This window comes from Phacochoerus africanus, chromosome 3 (assembly GCF_016906955.1).
Source record: "Phacochoerus africanus isolate WHEZ1 chromosome 3, ROS_Pafr_v1, whole genome shotgun sequence".
Taxonomy (NCBI): domain Eukaryota; kingdom Metazoa; phylum Chordata; class Mammalia; order Artiodactyla; family Suidae; genus Phacochoerus; species Phacochoerus africanus.
In genome coordinates this window covers 145,922,978-145,944,972 of record NC_062546.1, presented here as the reverse complement: position 1 = coordinate 145,944,972, position 21,995 = coordinate 145,922,978, and the positions used below count along the sequence as shown (strand labels likewise).

Genomic DNA, 21,995 nt, shown 5'->3' with positions numbered 1-21,995 from the left:
ATTCAAAAGCCATTTTTATGAAACACCTACCATACGTTAAGGAAAGCACTACTATAAATGCCAGGCATACAGAGATGAACAAAAACAAGGGTTTAGCTTTGTATAAATTCATATATTGCACTGTAACAGTGCTCTCAAACTGTTCTATTTTATAGGTGGATTTTTGTGTACCTCCTTGGTTTGAACTTAGTGGTGAATTTTAAATTTGTTTTAGAAAAATGTTTACTATTATATATTTGTTCACCATTTCCATATAGCCAAAATATACACTTTATGACTTATTTCAGACTTTTTCCTATAAAATTATTGCACATTTTTGGTAGAAATTATGGGAACTTTCCTACATGGGAAAAAATTAATATTATGTGCATTTTATCACTCAAAGATAATTATTGTTGTCATTTTCTTCCAGAATTTTTTTCTATACATTTGATTTCAAGTAACAGAAAACCCAATGCAAACTTGTTTAAACAATAGAGAAAATTGGTTGGCTCACATAAATAAGTCCACAGGCTGACTGGCTTGAGCTGAGGCTTAATTCTACAACTCAATATGTCCTCAAGGACTCACTTATTTCATTTTTTTCTGCTGTGCTTTCCTTGGTGTCTGCATCCTTCTAAGACTGATTCCTGTTATGGTCCCTAGATGACTGCCAGCATCCTCCTCTTGTCCAGCAGGAAAGAGAATGTCAGCATTCTCAGCAAATGTTCTAAGAGTCATTCTATCAAACCATCTTAATGCCAATGCCCATCCTGACTCTATCATTGAGTCCAAAGGGATAGAACATACTGATTGAATAGCATGGGTCAGTTACATCACCTTTAAAGGTGGAGTGAGATCAGCTTCTCTGGAATCATATGATTCTCTAAGGGGTGCTCCCACAACGGGGGTTTTAAAGAAACTAAATATTTTTAAAGAAATTTGAAATCATATTAGACATATTCAAACAACACAATTTAAGTCACTCTAAACACTTGTACTACATTGTCTTCCTTTTTTTAACTCATCTTTAATTAGACTCTATGGATGTCCCAGAGTCCAAATTTTTCAAGGGAGATCATCCTCAAAATTTCAATAGGGAACATTAAGTAGGTTTGAAAATTATGATATAGATCTATATTTATCAATCAAAATGTTATATATTAAATGAAGTGTTTCTAAAAATCATGTGTATAAAAAATAATGTGTATTGTATGCACCTATTTTTCTTAACTGACTTACACATGCATGGGAAAAAATGACATATAGTAAAATGTTAACAGAAGTTAATATCTCAGGTATTGTGCTTTTTACTTCCTTTTTTCAGTTAATAGTATATATAGGTCAGCATCTCACAGAATGATTAGCAGACATGATGAGTGGGATTAAATTATTACCTTATGACATTAATCAATAATTGCTTATCTAAGAAAGACCTTTTTTTGTTCATCTTTTTAGGGTTGCACCATCGGCATATGGAAATTCCCAGGCTAGGGGTCAAATCGGAGCTGCTCCAGCTGGCCTACATCACAGCCACAGCAACAAGGGATCTGAGCCAACACCAGATCCTTAACCCACTGAGCAAGGCAAGGGATTGAACCCATGTCCTCATGGATCCTCAGGTTCATTACTGCTGAGCCTGATGGGAACCCCTGAGGATGACTTTTTAATGAAGTTCTTCATCTTTGCATACACTCTGTCCCTAGAGTGCTCCCCACCACCCCAAGCTGTTCTTACCAGAAAACTCATCCACTCCATTCAGATATCTCCAAACCACAACTTTGGCTCTGTTCTTTCTCTTCTTGAGCTTCTGTTTTCCCTCTAGGTGTCTACCAGAAATCTCTCCTTGCACATGCTGATACCTTCATGAGCAGTTAGTTCACAGGACAGCGAGGACTTAGACTCACATTCTCTTGCTGGCTGTTCTTAGACCAATGACAATCTTCCCCAGTTAAAATGTTTCTTCCTTTCATCTTCAAATAATAGAATGAAAGGAAAGAGTAGAACTTTAGAACTAGTAAGGATGTTAAGAATCTCGCTAGCTCAATTCCTTTTCTTTACTGTAATGGATGAGCAAATACACAGGTTCATTATTTCCTTCCCCTTCTTAGCCCTATCAGTATTCCGGGCCCGTCAGTTCTCCTTTTGCAATGCCTCTCAGGCCTCTTCCATTCTTTCCATTATCATCACCCCAGAGTATATCTTTATTTCCTCTTGTCTTGGTTTTTCCCAAAGTTATGTTTTTCTTGCTTTCAGTCTTTCAACTAATCCTGGGAAAGCTTCCAGACTGCATATCCAAAAATAATGTGATCACTAAGACATGTTCTCATGAAAAAAATATTCAATGGTTTTACTGTGGTCAGAGGATAAAGTCCAAACTCTAAGGCTAACCTAAAGAACCTTCTGGAGGTTCACCCTAACTTACCTTTCCAGGCCTATCTTCCAGTATTCTGCCAAGAGTCAAAGCTCAATAAATATTTATTGAATTAATCTCCAAACTTTCTAAACACAAATTCTTTTAGCTTTGAGATAACAGTCGGGAGGGGAAAAAAAAAAAAAAAAAAGGAGCCAGGTTCAAGGGAAACTAGGAAGGCTGTTAAAAATTAAGAAGATAGAGAACCAGAGTGAAGTGAGAACAGGGTAATTCACAACTTTTCTATAGTTTCAGTTTCTGCTCATTTTTCCACTAATACATTTTCCTCTCAGTATCCTGAGGGATATGCATGTAGTTTCTACCACAAGAGAAAGACAAGCAGTCAGAGGCTGGGTGCTTATTCTAAAACAAGCACAGCGCTAAAGCTTTACAGATATTTTAATCTCTGATTTAGGAAGGTCAAGGTCACACAGCCTAGAGAAAGGCAGGATTCTGATCCACTATTCCGACTCTAAGACGCTGCTTTTCAACTGCGCTATAAAAACTACTGGGCTAATCCAGGCAGGAACTGGCGGACCACATGAGCCTGGGATCAGGCGGAGAGACAAGAGGCTTCTGCATCTGATTTTAGGATGAGGAAAATGAAACCGCAAATGCCCCACGGCGGCCGCCATTTTGCGGGAGTAGAGCAACCGGAAATCCCGCCGCGGGTGTCTAGCTAGTGGGCTGCCCGCAGATGGCGGGGCGGGGCTGCGGACTGTGGGCCTTCGCAGCTCTGCGATCGGGGCGGAGCCTGCGGGCGGGGCCAAGGCCTCGCCGCTCGGAGTCTTGCGGCGGGAGGCGGAGTCTGAAGGTGGGGCAGCGGGAGCGCGGCTCAAGGGGTTCCCCGAACGGGGCGGGGCCTGAAGGCGGGGCGGGGCGGCGCGGGGCGGCGCGGGGAGGAGCTGACCGAGTCCCAGCTTACCAGCACCCCGCTAGCTCCGAACGTGACTGAGCTGCTGCAGCCGGCAGCCAGCAGCTGGCAACTCTCGGCTAGGAAGACTGGGGGTGGGAGATGACGGTGATTTCCTCCCTGCTTGGCCCACCTCGAGCATCGACTCCCTTCTCCCGCGGCCCCGGGGCTGCAGACGTAGCAGGTGAGATGGGCCCCCGGGTCGCTGACCTGCCTGGTCCTGGCTCGGCCTTACAGGCCCCTCATGCCCCCGCCTTCGCCCCTCAAGTCTGGGCAGGAGGGCAGCGCCCCGCCCTTGGCGCCCAGGCCCGCCATCCGCTGCCTGCGCCTGCCCTCCTCTGCCCCACGGCACTCGCCTTTAGGACATGCGGGGGAGAGGCTTGTCTCCTTTGGTGACAGAGCTGCCATCCCCCAGTTTGAGGAGCACCTCACTGTACGTGCGTCCACCTTGTCATTCTCAGACTCTTCTCTTTATCCCGAGAGGTGGCCTTAGTGAATGCCATCCAGAGAGGTTCTCCCGAGGTACCTGGAGCCTTGCACCAAATTTTCTCCCTCACCCCTTTTTGGAACATTTCACTCACCATGCGTTGTGACTCCTGTCCTCTTGGGAAGCGGAGCAACCAACTTTTTTTTTAATCCCAGGCACAGAACCCAGGTTGCCTTCTCACTTCCACTGTTGCCTGCCTAGGCATTGGGTGGCAGCTGTTCTCTCGGCGGCCTGTTTGGTTAAGGACTCTCCACATCCTTATCTTAGAGGGCCAAAGTCTGTCCCTAGCGACCAGGGAAGAGACAGTGATCACTTCTCACCCCGGGTCTCTGGAGAGGACATTTGGTCCGCTGCAGCTAGATGGGAGTGGGTGGATGGTGAGCCCGGCGATGCTGAAGAGTGCTTTCACAGTACCTACCATATGCGCTATTACGCTTTTCCCACGGGTTGGAGGATATTGGGTGTCAGAGAAATAGCCTGAGTTTAAAGCTTTCTCTTTGAAACCAACCAAAACCCTCCTCTGCATTTTCACCTAACAGCTGTTGTTTGCAGATTCAGTGGTTCTTCCATGTTATCTAAACCAAATATGTGTGGCCAGAAGTGGCCAGTGTAGAGCATTTCTCCGCTCCTGCCCCAGTGAGTAGTTTTTTACTGTGACATGCCAACTTTTTTGTTCTTTAACAAGCCTTGTTTTGAATGAGGTGAAAAGGTTGAGTGCACTTTTTTTTAAAAAAAACTTACCTTGCTGTGGCTCCTGTTTATTATAAAAGAATGCTCTAGGAAGTATATTCTCTTCTCAGTGGAAACAAAATTAGGATGAGATAAAACATTGTAAGTGCTTTTTGGCTATTCTGTCCCTTAATTAGCAGGTATTGCTTTTATAACATCAAGGAACTTCATGGAAAGGGGCAGATTACTTCCCTAAGTTTTTCTCAGTTTTCAACTAACTGAAAGTTAAACCTGGGCATTGCTGTAGCTATTTGACCATCACTTTGAGGGAAATAAAGAGCTCTCCCTTTCCTGCTAACAACTAAAATCAAAATAAATTAAACTGGGGAGTTCCGGTCGTGGCACAGCAGAAACAAATCCGACTGGGAACCAAGAGGTTGAAGGTTCGATCCCTGGCCTCGCTCAGTGGGTTAAGGATCCAGTGTTGCCGTGAGCTGTGGTATAGGTCGCAGACGCGGCTTGGATCGGGTGTTGCTATGGCTCTGGCATAGGCCAGCAGCGGTAGCTCTCATAAGACCCCCTACCCTAGGAACCTCTATATGCTCCAGGTGTGGCCCTAAAAAGACAAAAAAAAGAACATCAACAAAAAAAAGTAAATTAAATGAATTCCTTAGTTTTTTGGTATAAAACAAAAACTGATAACCTTACAACCTATCCCATCCCTCTGTTTTAGTTGGAGGCTCTTTACTACCAAGTATGTTTGAAGAATGGCAAAGGACAATGGATTATATTTAATTTACTACCATTCTTTTATTATTGCTACCATGTCTTAAAGGCCTACTTTGTGATAAGCTACTGTGATATGTTGTACATAAAATCTCCAGTCCTGACAATATCTCTCTAAGGAGGTTTTAACTCTAATTTTACAGGTGAAGAAGCTAAGGTGCAGAGAGGCTAAGTAAATTGCCCAAAGAGTTGATAAGTCCAAAGTTGGGTTCAGGTCCATTTGACTCTTCACTGACCAACTCCAAATTTAGTTAAAACTGTTGGTTTAAAAATTATTGGAATACATTTATATGCTGGTGTAGTACAAATAAGGGGTAGTGAGCAGTGTAAGTTATAATACTCTAGGCAAAGAAATATAGGAACTTTAAAAGAATAAGAGAAGACTGGACTAGTTTATCACCTTAATCTTTAGCACGGCCTTTTCAAGTCCACATCTCTTTGGATCTCCAAATGTTTCACACCTTTGTTCACTTGTTTACCAGCTCCTTACTTCAATTATCGGTACCTGTACCAACCAGCAGCTTTCCCAGGATATAATTTGATACTTACTTGGTAAACTTCAAGTGTGTGAGTGTTACAGGTTTTGTGTATATTGACCACTCCTGTCTAATCCTAATAGGAAAATACTTGTCCTGATCCAGATTAAATGTAATGTTTTTTAAAGGTTCAGTTTATTCCAGGGCAGCACAGAGAAAATTATCTCATCCACACACATACCCTCCCCCCACATATCAGTTGTTGTTGGTCTCTGGCTGGCCTTAATGTGATGTGAGTATGTGAGAACTTAACCTGGGCATTGTACATTTCAGGAAGCACAAGCTTTTTTACTTTCTACCTTATATAAGGCCACTTTAGATGGTTAACCCAGAATAATCACTTAGGAATTGGCAATTGTCACCATGTTAATTTCCAGTTACTAATACAAGCTGATTAGTTGCAGAGTTGCTCAAACCTAATGTTCATTGTGTCCCTGGCAGCAAGAAAGTCTGATAATTATTGTCATAGTCACATAAACTTTTCCTTGCTTTAGCATTTTCTAAACATCTTTAGAACTTTTTACAAGACATTTTGTCTTTAACATTTTATGAACAGCTTTAGAATCTTTTAGAACATTTTGTGGTCTTGGGCCTGTTGTTAGAGTGAAAAGCTTAGAATACTTAACATTTGGAAAAAAAAATTCTATCCATGAAGTAGATAGTTCCTAAAAGAGAACATCGATCTGCTTAAAGGGTAAAGGTTCTATTTAAGAGCAGGTAATTATTTTAATCTCCTAAATCTTCTGTGTGCCCTAGGCATTACAGACACAAAAGTGAGCAAAAACATGCACAGTTCTGGCTTCTGTGGCACTTAAAGTCTAGTGAGGGAGACAGACATAAATCACATAGTCACGCTAATGCATAGTATAATTATACACTGAGAAAAATGACCTAAAGCTAAGGAGTATGACTCCTGGCCTGGCTGTGGTATTAAAGAAGCTTTTCCTCATAAAATGACTCCTGAATTGATTTAGATATGATTTGGTGGTTGGGTAGGGAAGAGAACATTTTAGGGTTTTTTTTATTTTTTTATTTTTTTGTCTTTTTTCCCTTTTCTAGGGCCGCTCCCGCGGCATATGGAGGTTCCCAGGGTAGGGGTCTAATCAGAGCTATAACCACCGGCCTACACCACAGCCACAACAACATGGGATCTGAGCCTCGTCTGCGACCTACACCATAGCTCACGGCAATGCCAGATCCTTAACCCACTGAACAAAAGGAAGAAAAAGAAAAAGATATCCAACATGTGTAGCTGGTATATAAAAGGAACCAAGTAGATTGGTGGAAGGCCATCACCAATCTTTCTTTCATTCTCTTTCTTATATGACACCAAAGCTATATTTAACTTCTGTTCAGTGATTTATTTGTGCCGGATGTACTTATAAGGACTTTACTTGAATAATCTCAGGTTCCTTTGACAGCTACTATTATTGCCATTTCACAGGTGAGGAAAGTAAGACACAGAAAAATGACTGGTTCAAGGTTGATCAGTGATATACTCTTCTTTATACCCCATAGTCAAATCTGACCACAGGCTGGAAAGGACCCTCCTGTCCTGTGTGACTCTATGTAGCACTGAGAACTTCTGAAATTTCCAGAGAACTTGGACGCAGCTGGACATTCAGCAGAGACTCTGTGTGGGCCCCATGCTCTCATCCACTAGGTGGAGCTTGAGTGTGGATCACTAGAGAGGACCACAGGGCATCACTGCAGCTATAATATTGGTGGATCTTATTTTACTCATTTCTGATATTGAATACAGGACAGCAACATAAATATTTTGAGCTGACCCACCTTTGAGAATAAAGTGGTTACCGTTAACAGACACTCCCAACCCTTTTTTTTTCCATTGTATTTTTCTCTGATGGTAGTTGAAGAGGGTTTATATATTTATTTGGCCATTTAATAAATCTAGCTTTGCCAATGTATACTTTCAGCTAGAATTCATAGTGATTTCACACTGAATCTTTCTTTCTTTCTTTCCAGAGATCTGGTTGGAGTTGGAGGGTGAAAGAAAATGAATTCTTTTTCTGATTTATCTGCCAAGAACTTAACCATTGCAGTCAATATGACCAAGACTTTGCCCTCAACAGTAGCTCATGGATTTAATTCCACTAATGACCCACCCTCAATGTCAATAACAAGGCTTTTTCCAGCCTTACTAGAATGCTTTGGCATAGTCCTCTGTGGCTACATAGCAGGAAGGGCCAATGTTATAACATCAACACAGGCCAAAGGACTGGGAAATTTTGTCTCCAGATTTGCACTTCCAGCTTTATTGTTCAAAAACATGGTTGTACTTAATTTTTCCAATGTGGATTGGTCTTTTCTGTATAGTATCTTAATTGCCAAAGCTTCTGTATTTTTCATTGTATGTGTGTTAACCTTATTGGTTGCCAGTCCTGACAGTCGATTTAGCAAAGCCGGACTATTCCCTATTTTTGCTACTCAAAGTAATGACTTTGCATTGGGATATCCTATAGGTAAGTTATTTTTTATTTTTTAAGTTTCAAAAATGTCAACTGTTTTAGGATCTAACAAAATTTAAAGCCTCTAATTTTAATGTTTTAACTAAGCATCTGTCAGTGATTTATACTTACTTTTAATACCCAAGAAATCTTTTCATATTTTTCTTAAATATGTCTCAAGTTAGGATGAATTATATCTTTCCTCAACTTCAGAGTTTGAGATGTCTTCAAACATCTACCAAAAATCGATGATCATATCCAAATAAATTTTGTGAATCATCTTTCTAATAGTATTCTCTTTCTTCTCAATGATCACATATATGAAAGAAGTCTAATTTCCAGAGGAGATCAGATTCTGATTTAAATTATGTAAAAAAGATAGGTATATATCTGTTTCAAAACAGTCATTATTAAATGTTAGCAATGAAAATTTATGAGTGACTTTTTCCTTCCCTTATTTTTCTTACCATCTAGAATATATGTTATTTTACATTAGTGCTTGTTTTTAAGCTTGTTATTCAAAATGTCAGGGGTTTTTTTGTCCCCTTTTTTTTTTCTCAGGGCCACACTTGTGGCATATGGAAGTTCCCAGGCTAGGAGTTGAATCAGAGCCATAGCCGCTGGTATACACTACAGCCATATCAATCCCAGATCTGAGCCATGTTCACAACCCACACCATAGGTCACAGCAACACTGGATCCTTAACCCACTGAGTGAGGCCCAGGATCAAACCTGTGATCCATGAGACCAGGTTCAATCCCTGGCCTTGCTCAGTGGGTTAAGGATCTGGTGTTGCCGTGAGCTGTGGTGTAGGTCCCAGATGCAGCTCGGATCCTTCATTGCTGTGACTGTGGCGTAGGCTGGCAGCAACAGCTCCAATTCTACCCCTAGCCTGGGAACCTCCACATGCTGTGGGTGCAGCCCTAAAAAGAAAAAACAAAAAACAAAAAAAAAACCCTGTGTCCTTCATTTCCACTGAGCCATGACAACAACTCCAGAAAGTCAGTATATTTTCATTGCAGTTAATTTCTTGTTTTGAGAACAAAAATGGTGAGGCTTTTTTTTTCTTTTTTTACCTTTCCAATTTCTCCTTCTTTAACTTTCTAACTCTTTAAACAGCCTAATTTTATGTTTCTATGTGTGTATGTTTTCCTGATGAAACAGTAAACATACCAATTGAGGATGTTGAGATATCTTGGAAACATATTTCTATTTTCCAGAACACTCTGCCACTAAGAAAATGTATACCTGGTAACTACTTTTTAATATTTCTAGACTAAAGTTTATGCTATGCTTTGATCATGTTATCATAGTGAATATTATGGATCTAGTCATTCGTTTATTCCTTCATTCATTCATAGGAGCCTGTTAGTACCAGTGACTGCTGCTGCTGACAATACACCTGTGAAAAAGTTCCATACATATTGAATTTATATTTCAATGAGAAAATAAAATAAAAATAAAACTAATATCAAGCAATGGAAATGGCCATAAAGTTCTAGTGTTATTTTATGAGGAAGTGCTATGTGAGGTGAGAAGGTGTGAGGCCTCTCTGATGATGATGAGCTGAGACTGAATGAAACTTAATGAAATTGACAAATGAAATCTGCAGTTAACTTCCAAATTTCTGGAGCTCCTGCTCTGGTGCTAAGAATCCGACTGCAGCAGTTCAGGTTGCCACGAAGGCACAGGTTCAGTCCCCAGCCAGCACAGTAGGTTAAAGGATCTGGCATTGCTGCAGCTGTGGCTCAGATTCAATTCCTGGCCCAGGAACTTCCATATGCTCCAGATGTGGCCATAAACCTAAAAGAAAAAACTTTCAAATTTCTTCTCTTTTTAACTACCCTATCCCAAAAATTATTTTGCCACTGGCACCAAAAGGATTCTAGTGGACTATAATTTTCATCATTCTTCTCCTTTTACCCTCCTCCATTTGCTTATCATAAGTAGAGATATACCTAAGAAATTAAATAACTATGAATGATGCAGGAGGTTTTTGAGAGAGGAAAAACTAGGCTCTTAGATAACTGAGCTGTAAATATTCAAAAACTAGACTATTCTAGTCTAGAATAATCCTCTAGCATAAGCTTCCTTTAAGGTTACTGAACTTTAAAATTAAGGATGAACCAAGCATTTAAATAAAGACTTTGGAAATAAAAGAGCAAGGAGTTCGTGTGTTTGTCCATCTCCTTGGGAGAATTAATGCACATTTGTCAAGGTATTTATGGTTTGGAGTTCCTGTCGTGGCTCAGTGGTTAACGAATCCAACTAGGAATTTGGGTTCGATCCCTGGCCTCGCTCAGTGGGTAAGGATCCGGCGTTGCCGTGAGCTGTGGTGTAGGTCGCAGACGCGGCTCGGATCTGGCGTTGCTGTGGCTGTGGCATAGGCCAGCAGCTACAGCTCCAATTCAACCCCTAGCCTGGGAACCTCCATGTGCCTCTGGAGCAGCCCTAGAAAAGGCAAAAAGACAAAAAATTAAAAAATTTTAAAAAAAGGTGTTTATGATTTAAGAACCTTAGGAGTGGTTCAGTATCATAGTATTAAATATTTGATAAATAATGCTATGTCTTAATTTAGACATGAACTATGTTTCATGATCTCATAGATTAGTAAGTCCATAACTAATTAGAACTAACATTTATAACTTTATAGCATATAGAGTACCTTCTTATTTACTTATCTCAGGTGAGGTAGGGTAGATATTATTTATTCTCATTTTCAAATAAAAAGACAGATTTACAAGACTTAATTGTTTATCCAAGGTCATATAAGCTAACAGGTAACTGAGACTCAAACCTAAATTTAAATCCTGGGCATTCTTTTATGTCACACAGTTATATAACATGCCCATTTACTCATGAAAAGAACCAGCTAGCCCTTGCAAAACATTATTTTCAGAGAGAATCAAAGTTTTCCTTAATCTTTACATCATTGAAAAAAAATATAAAATAAGCAATGGAAAAAGACGTATTAGATGAGTTTATCCATTTTCATATTAAGGCAGAATCTCCAAATAAAAAACCTAGCCATTTTCATTGTTGCCTTTCTCATGTCCCACATTAAATTGGTGAATCAATCTGGTAATGATCATGTTCCCAGCAGTGTGCTAGCCCAATTTCCCTGATGATTATGACTGCAGATTTTGAGTTGTGATTTTTGCTTTTAACTCACAAATAATAAGAGCTCTTGTAATATTACATTGTAAACAATAACTTTACCAGAAACCATTAGTATAGCAGAAGTGCTTTCTCTTCTATCTATGAATTGGAAGGTGTGGTACAGAATTGTAGAGCCATGTATCTGCTCTGCTCCAATGAGATTATTTATCACTGCTGTCCATGCCCATCTGCCTTCTGGCCTTGCTCAGGGTAAACAGGGAAGACAGTGTCTCTAGAGAGAAGACCCATTCTTTCTGTTTGTTATGTGGACTTTCCTAGGAATTCCTACTCTCTTGTTTACACATAAGCATTGTGGCTTAAAGGAAATATCCTTTTTTTTTTTTTTTTTTTGCTTTTTAGGGCCACAAGTGTGGTTTATGGAAGTTCCCAGGCTAGGGGTCAAATTGGAGCTATAGCTACTGGCCACAACCACAGCAACGCCAGATCTGAGCCACATCTGTGACCTACACCACAGCTCACGGCAAAACTGGATCCTTAACCCACTGAGAGAGACCAGGGATTGAACTCGCATCCTCATAGATACTAATCGGGCTTGTTACCACTAAGCCATGACAGGAACATCCAAGGAAATGACCTTTTTAAGACTGTATTTGTTCTACAACATTGGTCCAATTTACAGGTGACTCAGAAGGCAGATAAGTTAATGACTAAAGAAAGAGGAAGTTTTCTTTCTTCATACTATGACAATTATAATGGTCTATGAAATTGCATTAATTTATCTATACTCAAGTGACAGAATACTACAGTACATTTCTGCAGACTGAAAAAAAGAAACTTGCTATTTTTAAAAACAAGTCTTCTCAAAGGTAGTTTAAGAAATCCAAATATGAGAAGAAACCAAGAATCTACCAAGGTGAAATGTTGATTTCAGCAAATCAGAATGGTTCCCTGCCTCTGTCATTAAAAGATAGTAATGGGGCATAGTTAAGTCCTATAATTTATTCTTCAAACAATGCTGATAGTGTAAGTACCCTGACTAATCATAATTATGCTCTAGTGCTTGAGCTGTAAACAGAAAGGAAATGAAGCATTTAACTGTATGCCATTAAATAATGGAATGATCTAGTCTGGGTCTTTGTGTTATTTGCTAGGATTGAAACCCTGCAGGAATCAAAATAGGAGCAACAGTGGGTGGCTAATTTTGTCTCTTAGTTCTTCAAAGCTATATAATAATGCCTCATAGTGGGACTTTCCCCTCCCCCAAGAGCCTTATTTACAAGTATTAATTAGAACTTAATAGTTGATATAATGATATAAATCTAATTTGTTAATATAGGTGACTGCTTTCATTTTTTTTCAGATTTGAAAAACTATATTCAGATTGGTAACAAAAGAATAGTGCTGCCTATTTATAAAGTCATAATGTTAAGTAATTACACAAATGAATGGCAGAATGGACTGAAATTCCCGTATTGAAACCTAAGTCTAATAATTTTATAAGCATTTATTCCCAATTTTTTTCTTTCCCACTAGACCATACTTCTCTTGCCTTTGTGTACCTGTTCAACTGACTTAAAATACCCCAATAGTTACCTGCTTTATAAATATTCAGAACATGGAAAAAGAAAAAATTGGATATAAAAAGAAATGGGCTCATGGGTAACAATTAGTTATAAATTGCTATGTTACAAAATACATTTTTAGTCTGTCTGAAACCTTTGACATTCATTGATGTGTTAATTCCATTCAGCAAGTATTATCAGAGTTGCTCAGCACTCTGCTGGGATTGGGGGTTATAAAGTGATGCTTTCAAGGAACTTAGAATTTGCTGAGGTGACACTAATATGAAACAAAGTACCAGAGCCATCCAAAGAAGGAGAGAGCCATGCTGTAGATGGAAGCCTTGGAAGAAGTGGTGCCTGAGACAGGCCTTAAATACTAGGCAAGATTTAGATAAGAAAGGAGAGATTTCAAGAAAGTTGGGAGGTAATGATCAGCATGTAGAACTAGTAATTATGAACGTGGTGTTTGTCCAGTATAACCATGATATAAACTGACTGATAAAGACTTTGCAGGAAGGAATAGTGACATGAGCTGGAGAAAGAAGGAACCATTGTGGCGGTGGGAGCTGTGGAAAAATCTTAGGCTTTTTTTTTTTTTTTTTCTTTTTATGGCTGCACCTACAGCATATGGAAGTTCCCAGGCCAGGAATTGAATTGCAGCTGCAGCTGAGGACTACACCACAGCCACTGCAGCATCAGATCTGAGCTGCATCTGGGACCTATACCACAGCCTGTGGCAATGCCAGATCCTTAACCCACACTGAGCGAGGCCAGGGATCAAACTCACATCCTCATGGATACTGGCCGGGTTCATTACTACTGAGCCATGAAGGGAACTCCCCCCAAAATCTTAGTTTTTGAAAGTTAAGATTTAGATTATATTGTCGGTAGTGAATAAAATGGATGAAGGGAATGGTCAGGAAAAACCAGAATATAGGTTGATAGACACTGTAGGTAATGCAACCTTGAGATTTTTGACTAGTGGGAGTAGTAGGCATCGAGATTCCAAGTAGGAATCAAATACAGAAGATTATGCAAAAGGAGAAAGTACTTGGTGATTGGCTAGACCTAGATAATGAAGACTGTTGCTCAAATTTGCATTGAGCTTTTAAAACAGTCTGAGGTCCATTATGTGATGGTGAAGTGCTACTGTGCCAGGAAAGTACATTTCTGGAAAAAAGCATTAACTTAAGGGACTTTGTGTGCTATAAGCTATCAAAGGAAATACCTTATGCATTTTATTTTGGCAACTTAGGAAAACTCTTGGGCTCAGATTGAAAACACTAGGCTTTTCCAAAATATGCTATCTTAAAAATTGAGGGGTCAGCCGGTATGGACACCTTTCTCTTAGAGCTAGATATATCTAATCAAAAGAAGTGCAGCTATCTAGAAGTGTTATCAAAAGTACTGCTTTATTTTTTTTTAACTTAAAAGATGAAACTTTATGAAACATGAAAGAAAACCACTGAGTTACAAGTGGGTATGTCTAATTTGGAAATCAGTGGAAAGTATTTGTGAAATTTTATGTAATCAAATGTGTTTTGTTTAACTACTGCATTTCAGAGATATTAGAGACCTCCGTAAGCGCTTAGCTGAAAAAAGGGGAATTGAATCTTATAAAAAGTAGGTTTTAGCTAATAAGAACAAGATGAACTAAAGGTTATATAATCTAGTTACATAACTTTAACAGGACACGTGCATGAAGTTATGTATCCTGGACTTATGTAAGTAAACAAATATATTTTCCTACCTGTGTCACTTTATCTTAATGTAAATTGAGAGATCTAATCTTTTTACATTTTTTCACATGATTGCCCCTCTTGTGCAGCAAGTGATTGTGAGTGATTGTAGCTGTTCTTTTTTTATCTTTCTCTCTCAACTTGAAATCATTTACGAATCAGCCTTTGTATATATTAGGTTGAAAAATTTCAGAACTCATTGCCAAAAATGAGCCTTGCTGCAAGGCTCTGAGTTGCTCTGATCCACACAAGATCAGGCTACCAACACTCATACCAAGAAATTATTAGAAGTTTGATCCAACCCACCCCCCTGCCAAGAAGACTCATGCAGTGGTTAGATTCTAAGTCATCATGTTCACTTGAACCCTTGAAAAATACCTCAAATCACCCACAAAATAAAGCACATGTACTTTTTTTTTTTTTTTGGCCACCGGCAGCACATGGAGCTCCTGGGCCAAGGATCAAATCTGAGCCACAGTCTCAACTTAAGCTTCAGCTGCAGCAACACTGGATCCTTTAACCCACTGAGCTGGGCTGGGGATCAAACCCGAGTCCCAGTGCTCTCAAGATGCCGCCGATGCCATTTCATCACAGCAGGAGCTCCAAGCCCATGTACTTTGTGCCTATTGGACCATTTCTTAAAAGTCTTAACAGCTAGATCTTTTTTTTCTCAAGCATTGTTATTCTTTAATGAACAATGAGTAAAGTAATTAGTTTGTACGTGGGTACATGCTTTATAAAAGAGAGAGAGAGAAGCTTTTGTTTTCCTAGGAGAGTGTAGTTGAATTTGCATTAGTTAAATGTGCATTGACATGACTTCATTGTATTCCCCTGGAAACATTTCTTAGATCCATCTTTCCATCCCTAATTCCTTGGCATCTTCGCTGGTCTTCCTTCACGAAGTCATTCATTCTTTTCAAATAGAGGCTGCTCATTTTCTCATCTGCACACCACATGAAGAGTGGGTAGGCAGGAATAGCGTCCAGACAGCCCATGTACTGCTGCTAGACCATTCTTCTCTGCTCTTTTGTAAAAACTGCTTCTTTGAGGTTCATTCTGCCTGGCTAAACACCACATCCTCACTGCTGTCATCTGCTGAGCTCATTCTCTTCACCGCTCCTCATTCATTGAAGACTAGTGTCTGGCTCACTGTCATCTTCCCTCCTACCAAGTTTTGCCATCATCTTGTTTGACTTCAGCATCCATGTGAACTACCCACCAAATTCCCAGCTCTCTTGGTTCCTTGACGTCCTCATCTCTAGGACTCTACTTCATTTCAGCCACCAACTCCACATCCTAGTCGTGACCTAGTCATCCAGGAAATATTAAATTCAATAGCTCACTTTCTGACTTACTCTGAACTTCAAAACCTCCAACTAGACGTACTTCTTGAACTTCACAGCACATTCCTTGCCCCTGCCCCTGTCTCTGACCCCTCTGCTTTCTCTGTTAGCCACCTCCCATCTTCACTTCTTTTCCTGTATAGCTTGTAATCCATCACTTCAGTGCTCAGTTTTTAGTCTGCTGTCTCCTGTCTCCTCCATCCTCTTGTGCTCTGATTTCTGCCTTACCACTCCAGTGAAACTCCTCACTAAAGGAACCAACAACCACCATGACCACTTAAACATTTTGTTAGTAGATTTTTACTTTGAATTGTTTACGAATTCTACAATTATTCCTTTCAAAATTATAGTTGATTTACAATGTTCCTTTCTGCTGTGCAGCAACATGACCCAGCCACCCATACACACACATTTTTTTTTGTCTTTTTTTTTGTGATTTTTTGGGCCACTCCCACGGCCTATGGAGATTCCCAGGCTAGGGGTCAAATTGGAGCTGTAGCCACTGGCCTACTCCAGAGCCACTGCAACTCTGGAACTGAGCCGCATCTGCAGTCTACACCACAGCTCATGGCAATGCCAGATCCTTAACCCACTGAGCAAGGCCAGGGATCGAACCCACAACCTCATGGTTCCTACTCGGATTTGCTAACCACTGAGCCATGACAGGAACTCCCATTCTTTTTTTTTTTTTCCCGTTTTCCGTCATGTTCTAACCCAAGACACTGGACACATTCCCTGTGCTGTACAGCAGGACCCCATCACCCAAATTCTGCCCTTTTGAGACTAGTTTTAGCCTCTCCATAGTAAAAACTAGTGGGTTTTACTAAAAATAATTTTTTCAGTTGATTATCATTTTATAAGCTAAATATCATTTAATAAAGTGTGTTTTTCTTCTTTTTCACCTTATTACTAAAACATACCTCTCCAAAACTAGGCTAATGAGGTCCTTCTATACTATTTAGGTTAATTTATAATTTGTTATAATTAGGTGTGGAAAACATTATCTATGTAATTTATTAATATATTTCTGTGGTAATCATTTCAAATCAATTTTAATTCATATTTTGCAGTTGAAGCTTTATATCAAACAACATACCCAGAATATCTCCAGTATATTTACTTGGTGGCACCAATATCTCTTATGATGTTAAACCCTGTAGGGTTTATCTTCTGTGAAATCCAGAAATGGAGAGACACTCCAAATGCTTCTCAAAACAAAGTAAAAATTGTGGGACTTGGACTTCTGCGTGTATTACAGAACCCAATAGTATTTATGGTCTTCATTGGCATTGCCTTCAATTTTATTCTTGATCAAAAGGTTCCTGTTTACATGGAAAATTTTCTTGACGGACTTGCAAATTCTTTTTCTGGATCAGCTCTATTTTATCTTGGTCTTACAATGGTAGGAAAAATAAAGAAACTGAAGAAATCGGCATTTGTTGTACTGATTCTTCTCATCACAGCTAAACTGTAAGTCTCACCTATTTAACTTGAGGGTTGTACTTTGTGAAAGCCTTTTTTAGCCAGTTTGTTGGGATATGTCTGTAACTATTTTCTCCTTTAAATAGTTTGAAAGTAGTAATCCCTCGTAATTTAGTTATAATTTTAAAGATGTGATGTTTTGGTATACTGTGGAAAGTCATTTCTCTGTAAATCATTCTTTCCATTTTACTGTCAGAGGATAAAGACAATGGTTTCCCTTCAGCTTTTATATAATTTGACTTAATATCTTCCAATGTCCCATATTTGACCATATTTTTAAAGGATTTTTGCAGGCTAAGTTTTCTAAATTATTAAAATCCTATTAGCCATGGTGAAAACAATAATTTTGAATGTAAACTTTTATGTCATGAATTTGGGGAAAATATTCTATAATTCCGAGGATGGTTGAATTTTCTAAACATGGGTAAGTCAATATGAAGGATTATTACGAAGCATCTGATCCTAGCCTGCACATGAAAAGTCCTTAGCTCCTTAGCCATGGGGTTACAGACACTTCCTGGTACAGGTGATATAATTTTACTACAAGATTATTCCAAGGCACTTGGGGCATACTTAACTGTTGAATTTAGCTCTTGTATAGGCAGTTAATTTCTTGCGACCAGTGCAATATGAAATAGTATCTATATTTTCAAAATAATAAAAATGAATATAAATTCTGAAAATTATTTATAGTGGTGTTATGTTCTTGGAAATAAAGTATTAATTAATTTTGCCACAGTAATTAATCTGGTACTAACAATAATATAGTAATTATCAGCCATTACTTAGTAAATATTCTCATTTTTAAAATCCTTTCTTTTGCTTCTTTAATCCCTATTATTCTCTTCTTTGTCTTTTAATTAAAAAAAATACATATAAGAGCATTTCTTTACTCCATCTGTGAGCATTTCTAGGTGCTCCTGGGACAATACTGACTTTGGTTTTGTTCTTTCTAAAGGAAATCTCCATTAACTTACTACTTTTTTTTTTGTCTTTTTGCCTTTTCTAGGGCCACTCCTGTGGCATATGGAGATTCCCAGACTAGGGGTCTAATTAGAGCCGTAGCCAAGGGTCTACGCCACAGCCACAGCCACGTCTGCGACCTACACCCCAGCTCACGGCAACAACGGATCCTCAACCCACTGAGTGAGGCCAAGGATCGAAACCGCAACCTCATGGTTCCTAGTCGGATTCGTTAACCACTGCGCCAAAGTGGAAACTTCTCCATTAACTTACTACTGTTGATATGCTCTTTCTATGGAATCTGAGGATTTGTTTAATAATTGACTCCTCACCAGATCTGAATTTCACTAGTTTTTTTGCTCTACCTCATTTATGTCAGCTCCCTTCACTAAACCTTTTTTTCTTTACAAAGATAAAGGGCTACTTGTAAGATACCTATTTTTTTCTACTGGTTTTTAGAGCCTGAGTAGCATTGTTATCATTACCTGAACAATTTAAAGCCCTAATCGTAATAAAGGTCAGGTGTTTTTTTTTTTTTTAATGAGTTAAGTAATTTTCTTGAAAATTTTACTCAGCTTGTCAGTCTTTTTTTCTTTTAACATTTCAGTGAACTAATATGGAAAGCAAAAACAGAAGTTATAATTGCAACTTTTTTTTTGTCTTTTGTCTTTTGTCTTCTTAGGGTCGCATCCACAGCATATGGAGGTTCCCAGGCTAGGGGTCGAATCAGAGCTGTTGCTGCCGGCCTACACCACAGCCACAGCAACGCCAGAGCTGAGCCACATCTGTGACCTGCACCACAGCTCATGGCAATGCTGGATCCTTAACCCACTGAGCGAGGCCAGGGATCAAACCCACAACCTCATGGTTCCTAGTCAGATTTGTTGCCACTGCGCCAAGATGGGAGCTCCATAACTGCAATTTTTATAAATTTTTTTGTGAGAAAATTACTCATAGGACAAAAAAAAAATCAGAGTTTTTTCCCTACTAATTCCTGATGTTTGAAGTATTTCTAGAATATTGTTTCACTTCAAGTAATTCCAAGTTGAATTTTTGATTCTTTCAATAACATGCCCATAAGTAGTCATGCAGAGAATATGTACATGCAAATGGATACACCTGGCAGGAGAAGAATAACCTAATGACAAGCTCACTAGAGCAGTTTACTACTTGGGGATCAGCATGCTTTGACATCAAGTGAATGATGCATTTTTTTGTTTCTTCAGCTTGGTGCTGCCACTTCTGTGCAGAGAAATGGTGGAACTCTTGGACAAGGGCGACAATGTAGTGAACCATACAAGTTTATCAAATTATGCATTTCTGTATGGTGTCTTTCCTGTAGCACCAGGAGTGGCTATCTTTGCAACACAGTTCAACATGGAAGTAGAGATTGTATGTATATACTACTTTCTAAGTTTGTGTGGTTAGTAGAAAAATGAAATTTTGAAGCAGAAATCTACATTCCCTTATGAGAATTTGAGATCTGCAAACTGCCTTGTTGTAAATAAGGAGGTGTTGGGTAACATCACCTAACAATAGAGTTATTTAATCTGGGGGTCTTTATTCCAGCCATGACTTTTTTCATTAGTCTTTTTTAGTTTCAAGTATTTTAATGCTTTTATTATAGTTAAGCCTAAAGGTTATTTACAGAAGAGTAATTTTTGAAATTTGAGGGAAAAAAAATCTGTATTATTCATTGATAATCCAACTGTTGGATGCAAAACACTACAGAATCAACTGCAGTAAATAGCTACATCAGTTAACACCAAAGAGTGTCTGAGCATATTGTACATGTTATCCACAGCATTAGAGAGATGTTTTGGAAATGTAATAAGAAGGAACTAAACTGTTTACTGAAGATTATTTCACTAAATGCCTTAGTGTGCTGTGACTCAAGTTTAAGGAAATTGTTTGAGTCTATGACTCTTAATTTGATTTCATTTTTGCAGATAACCTCAGGGATGGTAATAAGCACCTTTGTGTCTGCACCTATCATGTATGTTTCTGCCTGGTTACTGACTTTTCCCACCATGGACCCTAAGCCATTGGCATACGCCATCCAGAATGTTAGTTTTGATATAAGTATTATCAGCCTGGTCTCCTTGGTAAGTATATTTTCTGTGTAAAAATGAATGAAAATCACAGAGTGAATTTGAGAATAGCTTGGTAACAGAAAGTTAGGGAGTAGAAATCTAATTTCTTATGCAATAGAGAAAGCTAAAGCCTGCCCATAAAATTTAATATCAGCCTTCTGAGTTTCGTCTTTCCAATTGGGAGTTAAGAGTTGTATAACAGACAAGGCGTGAACTTTAATCAGACCTGGATTTGACTCCTGGCCTTTGCACAAACTAGCTGTATTTCTCTGTAGAGTTACTTAAACTTCTCTAACCTTCAGTTTTCTCAACTGTAAAATAGAGGTCACCCATTTCCATGGTTTGTTTTTAAGGATTACGTGAGACAATGTATGTGAAAAGCATTCTGCAAGTGGTGAATCACTATACAAATACTAGCTATCGTAAAATCACATTGCTGGAAAGGATCTTTGGGATCAAGGCAAAAGGTGCATTTAATGTTAGTGAAACTTTGGATATATCTAGCTCAAATTAAATACACTTGGCAACTAGAGTATCTTATAGGTTGAGTTGCCTATTGAATTCAAACTGTATTCTGGCTGAAAAAAAAAAAGACAACTTTTGTTGTTAAGGGAAGGGAGGTAAGGATGAATATGTATACTGGCAACAAATAAATGCATGATTCATGTAATTTTTAAGAAATTTCACTTCTGTTACATATTCTTAAAATCTATGGCCATCGATAAGAGGGCAGGTTGAGGGGGAGAGACAGTATAAGTAAGTTTTGATTGACAATGAGGTGACAGAAAAGAAGGAAATCAAACCAGCGTACTTAGCTGACCACTGTGTATCCTTTTAAATATGAAGAATGCAGAAAATTAATCTTAAGGTGGTTGATGTATGTTTGAAATAAGACAGCCTGGAATTTAGATACCTCATGAGCCAATATGGTAGAATCAAAAAGGGAAAATTTAGGCTGGTGCTTTATAACTGCATTTCCCACTAAAGTTCTTTTTCTGAATAGCTGGCTGAGAACCTATGCCCCAGCCCTGCCACCAAAGGTAGGGAAAGTTAGACCGTGGCCCTAGTCAAGGCATCAGTTCTTAAAAACCCTGTCATTTTTGCAGTTAATTTACCATAAGATCTCTCCATGCTTTTTATTTTACTTTGGATGTGGATTTACCTTAATTCTCTTTGGGGGAACTAGACATATTAAAGTAAATCAAATGTTTTGATTCCTTCCCAAATTAGAATAAAAAAATTCTTTGATTGAAAGAGTCTAATCAATGAGTTAGTTAATAAGTAATTATAAAGATTAAGAAACCTGAATAACTTTTGAATCTTTGTTTTTAAGATCTGGTCTTTGGCTATTCTTCTTTTGAGCAAGAAATATAAACAGCTTCCTCATATGCTTACAATTAATTTACTCATCGCTCAGGTTAGTAAACTTACAGATAATTAG

General features: G+C 38.8%; 1 protein-coding gene across 4 annotated transcripts in view; it reads left to right on the top strand.

Annotated features, from left to right (window-relative positions):
- The first annotated feature begins 3,298 nt into the window (after positions 1-3,298).
- The window catches only part of GPR155 (G protein-coupled receptor 155), a 44,489-nt gene continuing 25,792 nt past the window's right edge, over positions 3,299-21,995 (top strand). For 2 of the 4 annotated variants that reach the window (XM_047772914.1, XM_047772916.1), the window contains exons 1-6: positions 3,299-3,489; positions 7,770-8,266; positions 17,087-17,486; positions 19,688-19,853; positions 20,411-20,566; positions 21,888-21,971. In XM_047772914.1, coding sequence (XP_047628870.1) covers positions 7,801-8,266; positions 17,087-17,486; positions 19,688-19,853; positions 20,411-20,566; positions 21,888-21,971 — 1,272 coding nt within the window. In that variant the 5' untranslated portion in view covers positions 3,299-3,489; positions 7,770-7,800. Of the gene's footprint in view, positions 3,490-7,301; positions 7,508-7,769; positions 8,267-9,481; positions 9,504-17,086; positions 17,487-19,687; positions 19,854-20,410; positions 20,567-21,887; positions 21,972-21,995 lie in introns of those variants that run through there. The other 2 variants (XM_047772915.1, XM_047772918.1) reach the window with 2 other exon arrangements.